Below are 10,037 nucleotides of genomic sequence, written 5' to 3' on the forward strand. Positions count from 1 at the left end.
ATGGTGGGGGCCTCTTCCCTTCAGCCCATCTTTGTTGCTCTGGGTACTGTACTATTTTGTGTGGTCTGCAAAGTGTGTGGGTTGCGTGCAGAGAGGAGGGTTGTATGATTTTCTCACCCCTGTGTCATGTCTCTAAGCGAAGGGGATTTTATGGTCCTAGTTGGTTGTGGTTCACTACAAACTGGTTCTTCTGTTTGTTGGGTGTCCAAGAGCTCGTGTGGGGGAATTTTGGGTTTGGAGGCTTGTGTTGTGTGAGACTATGTGGTATTCTCAGGGATGGGAAGTGTTGGGATTGGGGTCTCTAAGCCTGGTGTTGCTGTGGATGATGTTGTTTTGGTGGATCCTTCTCTAAGTCCTACATGTGTTCTCCCTGCTGTCTGGTTCAAGGGTCACGACCCTCAGTCTTTTGGGCTTTTGGGTTTTGTCCCTGGTGGATGTTAGAGTCCTCCTTTGTTTTGTTTGGTTGATGGGTGGTTTTCTTTTGGCTAGGTTTTGGAGATACTCGTGGAGATGTTTGGTGGTGGACTCTGTGCACTTTCTTGGTGTGGGAAGGAGGTTGTGCGAGGAAGAGCTTTTGTTGCTAATTTCCTTTTTGGGCTTGTGGCCTCTCCTCTATCTGTTATTTTCCTCTAGTTTTCAAGGGCTTTTTCTATGCTAGGTCTCCCTCTTCTTGTGGTTAGGGGCAGGCTTCGCTGGTACATGATAAGAGGGATTTATGGGCCTTTGAACCTTTCCTATCCTTGTCTGTCTGAGGTGACCCTGTCTCCTATTGAGGTGGAGATTTGGTGGATGGGTTTGGTTTGGTTTCTGCTGGTAGTTGTGTACTTGGGGCTATCATTTTGCCTTTTTTTTTTTTTTTGAGGTGCACATCTATCCTATTAAGGTGGGGAGATGGCTGGAAGAGGCTATCTAATTGCTTCACCTGTTGAAGCTACAAGTGTATTTTTTCTATTTTCTCTCTCATGGTTGTCTGTACTTGAAGGTCTAGGCTTCTCTTTTCCTAGTTTCCCAGCATGTTTTAGGGTTTGGCTCTATATTGTTGTCCTTTTGTTTGGCCCTCTGTTTTCAGGTTTTGGGAGCCTTGAAAAACCCTTTGTCGAGTTGTGGGAGTCATTTTTTTCTCTTAGGTAGGCTAGATGTTAGCAATTTTCAAGGGCCCAACCTGGCCTGTTGTTGTCTTTTTTTTGTTGTTAAGGGTTGGTTTTGAGTCTAGTGACTTGTTTTCTTTGCTGAAGATTAAGGGATCCTAGGAAAACCCTCTAATGGTCTTGGGTACCAGTTCAAAACCCTTTATGTCCAGATTGGGTTTATATGGTCAATTATTGTAATCTGGAGTTTATTATGGAGGTTATGGGTGTCTAGATCCACTTATGGTTTCATTTACAGGTTAAGGGTCCCCCTGTTAAACCCTTGTGTTGCTTCTTGGGACTGATCCTTTCTTTCCTGGATCTGGTAGGCCTATTGGGTTTCTACGTCTACTTTTTTTAGTAGCTCCATTGTGCATTAGGTGGAAGCTGATGGGTCAGCTGTGCTTGTCTTTGGTTGTGGTTTTTTCGTTAATACCGTTGAGTAGCCTTCTTTGTTGGGTTCAAGATCCTGGTAAAATCTTGTGGGTTTCGGGTCCCTTCAAAACCTCTTGTATGGGGTTTCTCGTCACCTTAAAACCTGTTTTCCCTTAATAAAAAATAATCATTTTTTTATATCAAATTCTCACTTTAAATTCCTTTAATTAATCAACAACAACATTATAACAACTAAATTCTTTTAAGTTTTTGAAATATGGAACTTAGAAATGGATATTAATTTTAAAGATCAATCATATGTTAATGAAAAAGACATTAAATTTTCCTCTCCCATTACTATCAATAACAAAGTGGAGAAACAAACGAGAATTTATGGTTTCGTTTTTTTATCAAATTTATTTTTCCACTTAATATTCTAGTTTTTCTTTTACTTCTCTATATGATTAAGCTTCATTACGGATTCATCCTACTGGATTTAATGGTATGTTTTGAATGCCTTCTGTTTCATAAATAATCATGAGACAAGATTGCATTATGAGAGAACAAACTTTATTATTAGTTCCTGCCTCTAGAAAACTATAGCATAGTCTATTTTTGTTAACTCGTTATTAATCTGAGCAAAAACAACCAATCATATTTAGTTTTGTTGCAAATATTTTCATGTTTCCTTAGATCCTTCCTGGAAAAGATGCAAATTATTTAGGCAAATTAATATCCTCAAGGTTTTTTGGCTTTGGCATATTGGATACACTGGCAGTTTGCTGGGGTTTGCAGGGCTTTGTGCAGTTCTCAACAAGAGAGAACACACATCTCCAGAGGTTGCAGGTCCCATCAATGCAGAGTCCTAATGGTCGCTTGAAACAGATGATGACCCATATAGACCTGTAGAGGTCAGATCTAGGGAAAAGAGAGCATGAGAACGAGAAATAAAGCCTGCAGACAGATGGCTAGTAGGTCTTTATTCTGGGCATGTTACAGTTTTTTAATTTGATTTTTTCATGATTATTTTTAATTTTTGATGGGCTGTTGGGCTTCCCCCCAATGATATTTTCTTTTTCCAATGTAAAAAATCTTTGAAAAAATTGCAAGAACACATTTCCCCATCTAGGTAGTTGTGGCCTGTAATGGATTTGTGTGGCATTTTGCTGAGGAGAAAGTGTGCCCGCTGCAGGTATTACTTCCACTCGACTCATCGATTGCCACATCCATTGCAGTGTAATAAAATAAATAAATCCACTCTTTCTGAAACAAAACTACCATGCACGGGCAAGTTCTGACTGAGAAAAAGCAAACATTCTTCTGGGCAATATCGAAGAGGATTAAAGAGGATGACAAACATTTTAGGTATGGTTTCCTTAGTAAATTTAGGATTTTTTTATAGTTTCTGAAATTGCATCTAGAGTTTCCTCCGCCTTGGTCTGACACACAAAATTCTTGGGCTGATTCACTCCTCCCTCTGGACCAAAGCCTCTCCCCTTATTTTCTAACATATCTACGATTTTATAAACGGTTCGTTGATACCTGTCATTTATTGCAGTCCAGAGCTTAATCACACTATATTAATAATCATTGTGTCCCATGTGAAAATAGACTTGTGTATGCTTCCACATTCTGCATACATGTTTATCCATTTCAAATGCCTTCTCTCCTTTACAAATCATCTAGGTCCCTAGTCTCTTGTTTTTGTTGCACTTGATATTTTTTAACTCAATTCTTGCCCAAATGACTCTTCCTAGAAGCTTATATAGATGCTAATTTGGTTTGTTATTTCTATTTTATTATTGTTAGTCGATTTTCCTTTCCCATGGCTTCACTTGCCAGTTTTAAGAATATCAGTCATGCCAAAATAAGAGGAATGACTTATACTGTCAATCAATCAATAAAGTGTCTATTACAAATCACAAGCAATCAAAAAATTGTTTGTTACAAATCACAACAAACTTGTCAGTAATGTCCCTGCTCTAGAAACCAACACAAAATAGAGTAAGGGGTGATTCCTCATAGTGTCAACAATGACGTCTATGAATGAGGGCAAACAACTTTATAGGTTTGTAAGATTACTATTGCAATGGAATCCCGAGGAGAAAACTATTTTTAGCTTTCTAATTTGACAGGCATTAATCACACAAGATAGTATTCAGAATTCAGAATTCGTTAATTTCTTTCTAATTTCACAGCTTTAGAATGGCAAAAAATGTACTCATTATCATTGTTGTGTTTGTCTTGTGTTTGTGCATTGCTCATGGATAGTATTCAGAATTCGTTAATTTCTTTCTAATTTCACAGCTTTAGAATGGCAAAAAATGTACTCATTATCATTGTTGTGTTTGTCTTCTTCAAGTATATTACTGGAAGATGCCAATTAAATTTTTATGTTGATTAGTATCACTAATATTAAATATACATGATTTTTTTCAATCTCATTGGTTTATAGTATTATAGAAGTTTGGATTACTTATCCTAACTATTTGGTGTTCTTTGCAATGCATTAGTATTAAATAGAAAAAATTTTGGAATCATTTGCCTATCAATATTTATTCAGTCTCTATGTCACAGGTCTATTCTTGTTAACACGTTTATTTGTATATTTTTAGGCCTTCACCATTAACTCACGCTTGTAAAAGAAAAACATGCATTGCGTTTGCTTCCACTGTTACCATATCTAGATCTAATGAACGAGTTCAGAAGTGAAAAGAGGTTAGAATTTACTTCTAAAAATGGGATTAAGCATCATGTAACTGTCTTATCCTATACATTTTGTTGATTGATTGTTTCTTTGTAAATATTGACTTTATTTGCTTTGTACGATTGCTTAGTTTAACAAAAAAAGAGACAAGAAAGTCCGCGCAAAGGAAGAGGAAAAGTGGAAATTACAAGACAAGACAAAGGTTAATGGGAGTTTCATCTTTCTTAAAATGATGTGTGATACTAATTATGTTTACAAATAGAAGCTTGATTGTCTTTCACACTTTTGGTCATCATTTCAAGCAAATTCTTCCTTGATCAGTCCTTTCATACAATTATGTAAACTATTGCCCCTTGTATTTCTAGCAAGATAATCACATAATCACGTGAAGTCACAAGAATCTGGGGCTGGGCGAAGGTGGGATAGCTAATTTAAGTCACACCATTGCTGGATCATTTGGCATTATAGAATCAGATTTGGTATTTGATAGGACAAAATCAGAATCAGTGGGCACAGCCCAGATATAATTCAAACTATAGTTGTTGGTGAATTGGTTTGCGATTGCAATGCACAGAAAAGAAAAGCCAAAGTGAATGGAGGACCGAGGAAGATTAAATTCCAGAAACAATTCTCCACCCAGCATTTTCTTCTACTCCAATTTTTGCTACAAAAGCCATACAATTATTACCGCACTGGAGTAAGAGGAACTCTTCCCTGTGACTTTGGTATGTCTCTACTTTTTTTAACGTGATTGCTTAAGTTTCTTAGTCTTTCGTTTTATCTACTAATATAATTCCATAAACTAAAGATTCATATCATAAGTTGGTTCATTACTTTCATAGCTAAATTATAGTGGAGGCATGAGGCACTAGACATACGCCTAAACCCAAGCCATTAGTATATCTAGCTTAATAAATAGCTCGTGCACCCATAGGAGGTGCAATGGATTTGACGATAGGGCAGTGAAGGGAAAACATAAATGAAATTTAACAATATAAAAATATAGATGTATGATGTCAACAATAATATATTTCAATAACATTTCAAGTATATATAATATTGTGAATTAAAATTATTTTAAAAATAATAATTTCAAATATATTTGATTTTGTCAAAAATCATTATTGTATAACCTTTGTAATAGAGAAAATCAGTCATATAATTGATCTTTTAAAGTTATAAATTGAAATTAAATAAAAAATAAACAAAAAAGTAAATTTGTCTTTTCATTTTAAATAGCTCAATAATATGTAAAAGAAAAAAATTATACTTATATTAAAAATTGTTGTCAAAACTTTTAAATAATACTAATGTTATTAACTAAAATTAACTAATTAACTGTTCTAAATATAATATCCATGTTTTTCATTTGTTTACCCTAAATCTTTGTAAAAATCAATTTTTGTTCATATCATGCAAATTTGCAATCATTGCATTCAATGAGATGATACCTTTTTCTTGCATTTTGTCAAACAGTTCAGATGCTTTGTCTGTGATTCACATTTTCTCTACATCTCTACCTCATTTTAAACTCTAATACATGACATCAATCCCCCACCATTATCCTTTGATAAACCTGTATCCTTTGTTCCAAAGCTGGCATTTTTTGCACAATCAGACAAAATGCTGGCAAACAATTTCAAAGTAGATTTCAATCAAATTGTAAAACTATAACCAATATGCTTGATGAGAAAATGAAGTGAGCATGGATGAAGTGCAACGTTAATGAGAAATCAAAGAATTCTCCTTTCTTAATATTTTACTACCTTTTCCTTTCTGAATATTTTACTACCTTGGACTTGATCTTATTTATTTCTTGTGTATCATCATTTGTTCATACGATAATTCCCATGTTTGAAACAAAATTGAAAAACTTTTATATATTTTATCATATTCTGATTGTGATTGTGTGGATATGAATGAAGGATCTGAACACCTTGAGAAAATAATGGTTATTTAATATCCATTGCTTCTGCCTATAACAGTGAAACATTTGTCCATATTCAAACCTGTAACAACCATCATCATCTCTGTTTTGGAGGTATTTCATGTCGGGTTATTTTTTATGTTCATTTCATGCCTTGTGTCTCATTGTGAATGATTATTCATTCAAAACTTTGTAACAACATTATATGGACATTAAATAAAATTACATCAGGATTTCATGACAGCACACAACCACTATTTTGCATGTTACTGTTGTGATTTTCATTACCTAAAAAATTGGAAAAATTAGGGGCATTTATTATAGGGGCCACCGACCAAGTCAATAGATTGAGGTCACACAACTATCTAGTTCAGATAGGTCGAGTAGTCCAATTCAAAATCAAGCGCAACCAAGCATTTTCTCACGAATGTAGCAATGGAGGATGATATTTGAAAGGACCAAAATATGTTAACAAGTTTTCACATATTAAGGATCAAAATATCTTAACAATTTTTCACATTTTTTTCAAGAGAAAAGAAGCGAGGCTGCAACCATCAAAGATAGCTAGCAAAGAAGAATGATATTTGGAAGTGACCTAATGATCCTCTTTGCATACAAGACACCACAAGCAGCCAAAGTCATAAGAGAGTAGATGGAGGGCCCCAACAAAAAAACCTTAAAACAATGAAAAAACAACCCTTCGACGCATTTTGTCAAATAGTCCACATGCCTTATGTATGTTTCTACATTTTCCACACACATCTATCAGACCTTTTCCAACTATACCTGACAAAAATCTCCACCTTCCACTTTTCTTCACTCAATACTCAATATCCATACCCTGTTTCAAACCTCCTTTTTATCATGACAAGACATCTCATCACCTCTTTGAACTATTCTCAAGAAAGTTTAAAAAATATATGCTATGATTTCCTACAAAAAAGTTATCCATTATATATGTTTTTCTTAGTAACTAGTAACCTGTCATGATTTTGATTACCTTTACTATTCTTGCAACTGATAAGCTTTTTGTATATTCCCATGTTATGGAAGTCGAATAACTGTTTATTTTGGCTCATCTTCATATTGTTAATTTTGTAGGGTTTTGAATGCAAAAGCATGGAACAGCCAGGAAAGAAAGCCTACTGATTCAAAAATAAAAGCACACAATTTATTACCCCTGTACTAGTTTTGCAAGTTTTGTGTTGAAAATGCACGACATGATTATTAGGCAACCAACATTTGGCAAACATATGTCGATATGTATTTCCTTCATCCACTGTATTGTTGTGTTATGTTAAAACAATTGACAATGTGATCAGAATAGAATGGAAACAGACACATTTAGTATATATATATATACTTTCTTTCTTCCACTTTGTATTGCAGTGTTCTCTATACTTATCACATGGATATTGCATATACTAATATATCTCATCTTTCCCAATGACTTTGATACTTGCATTTATACTTGAAATCAAAATAATTATAAAAATATATTTCATATTGCTACTGCTTCACCACAGCATACAACCACATTTCCTGCCTGCCAATGCTTGGCAGGAACTACGCTGCTTGCAGCTCTTGTTGGTTGTTGGTTAGAGATTTGTTAGTGTCTATTAATACCTCGTATTTTATTTTTCAGGATCCGTAGATATACTTGTGATACATATCTTTGAAGCATTAAGAAGATTTTATAAGAATGGCAAAGTAAATAGACTAATTCGATCATATATCTATTGAAAAGTTAGATGGTTTAAATAGTTTTGTATAACATTTTTTTTAAATGTCATCCTAATCATTCTCCTTCCTCAGAAGACTCTGACTTCACATTCGTAGAAGTCTCGTCGTCATTACAAGTATTCAACTGCATTTTAAATGCTTCTCTTACATCCTCAGCTTCTGCAGCCAATTTACAGAAATCAATAAGCTCCAAAAGTTCCGTATCATTATATTCATAGTCCACAACTTGTTTTATGGGAAAAGCATTTTCTGGCTGCAAGTTATAGCTCACAGGATTATCATCAGCTATGATAACATTCTTTAAGTCCCTTCCAAGCTTAGACAGATCTTTTACAGAGCCTTCTGTCACTTTGGTACATGAATCTCTATACAGACGATAATCTATGACTTTATTAACATCCACTTTATCCAAGATATCGTCTACATACTCTTTTTCGGCTGAAGTAAAATCTATAATTTCATAATTAAGTTTTGCCAATGCCTCAAGTAGGCTGTCTACATGGGGTCTCTTATGCAAATGAGCAGTTATATCAGTTGATCCTAATTTAACTAACTCACACCAACTACATGATGTTTTACGACAGCGAGTCAAGTAGAGAAGAGTCTTGTCCATCGCTAACACTATTGTTTTCTGTTTTCCTGCAGAAATTCCAGGCAACAAATATTCAGTACTGCCCATATCTTCAATTTTAGTTATTATTTGATCTTCAAAAAATGTAAGTCTATTCTGTGCAATATTATGATATTCTTGACTCATTATTATTATATAAATGTTGGAAAGGGTTGCATTGGGCAGGCGCATCTGGCCATGTTGGGAGATATTTAAATACATTTATAATTTATATATATTAAACATGTTCATCTGCTTTTTAGAATTTCTTTTTATTTGAAAAACTATTTTCGTGTATCCGAAGAATTTTTATTTTTTTTAATTTAAAATTTGAAGTATGCTTTGTGCTTTTAGATTTTACATATACAATAATCATAATATAATGCTTATAGATTATTTTTTTCCATATTAAAAAAGAATTATGTTTTAAAAGTCTTTTATTAATTCATTGAAATGCTTATATAAACAAGTGACACATAGTGGTCAGTACTTGCCTTGTTAATTTGTAGTTGAAATAGTAATTTATTAATTGTAATTAATATATTATTTAATTTATTTTATATTATTTATCTTTTTTGTTAATTTGTAGTTGAAATAGAAATTTACTAGTTGTAACTAATATATTGTCTGATTTAATTTATTTTAATTTATATTATTTATCTTTCTACAATTGTGTTGTCTTAAATGTATAATTATTAAATATTTTGTGAATATCATAAAAGATAATATAATTAACAATTTTTTATTGTAATAATTAAAATTGTATTATTATTAATATACTATTTTATATTATTATTAAATTATTATTAATATATTATCATTTTTATATTATTAAATTATAGTTAGTATGTTGTTACTTTAATTTGTATTCTTATATTATTATGAAAATATAAATATTAAAGTTTTTTTTTCATAATTTTCTCTTAAATATATATGTTGAAGATAAATTCTAAAATAAATTTAATGTTATTTAAAATTGCATTGTTATTAGTATACTATTTTATATCATTTTTATATTATTAAATTATAGTTAGTATATTGTTACTTTAATTTGTATTCTTATATTATTATGAAAAATATAAATATTAATGTTTTTTTTTTCATAATTTTCTCTTAAATATATACATGTTGAAGATAAATTCAAAAATATGTCAAAATATATTATAGTGTAAAAATTTAATGTTATTTATAATGTCAAATATAAATTAAAAATAAGACCTTTTAATGAAGAATAATAATAATAGCAATAAAAAAAAAAATCTTATTAAATATTAAAATCAATCTATATTCCAAATACTTTTTATATAGTTGCCACTAAATTCATTTACAATTAATAATTTTGACTAAAGCAAATCTTATTAAATATTAAAATCAATCTATATTCTAGCCAACAAGTGTACAGTAAAATAATTTTTGTAATTTATAATGTTAAAAATTATACAACTAGGATTTGGTAAATATAAAGATTGAAAAAGTTAAAAGTTAAAACTTGTTTGTGATTGGTTCACATTAACTTTTTTAATAACTAGTTACATTGAAATCGATATA

The 10,037-nt window shown here is 32.1% G+C and overlaps 1 protein-coding gene across 1 annotated transcript; it reads right to left on the bottom strand.

Annotated features, from left to right (window-relative positions):
• Positions 1-7,934: 7,934 nt before the first annotated feature.
• Positions 7,935-8,558, bottom strand: LOC131035947 (uncharacterized). The gene has a single exon (XM_057967729.1). The coding sequence runs from the start codon at positions 8,556-8,558 to the stop codon at positions 7,935-7,937; it is 624 nt and encodes a 207-aa protein (XP_057823712.1).
• Positions 8,559-10,037: the final 1,479 nt, after the last annotated feature.

This window comes from Cryptomeria japonica, chromosome 3 (genome assembly GCF_030272615.1).
Source record: "Cryptomeria japonica chromosome 3, Sugi_1.0, whole genome shotgun sequence".
Taxonomy (NCBI): Eukaryota; Viridiplantae; Streptophyta; class Pinopsida; order Cupressales; family Cupressaceae; genus Cryptomeria; species Cryptomeria japonica.

Bases quoted from the DNA above. Each gene is read 5' to 3' on its own strand.
- LOC131035947 (XM_057967729.1), bottom strand. From the start codon at position 8,558: ATGGGCAGTACTGAATATTTGTTGCCTGGAATTTCTGCAGGAAAACAG.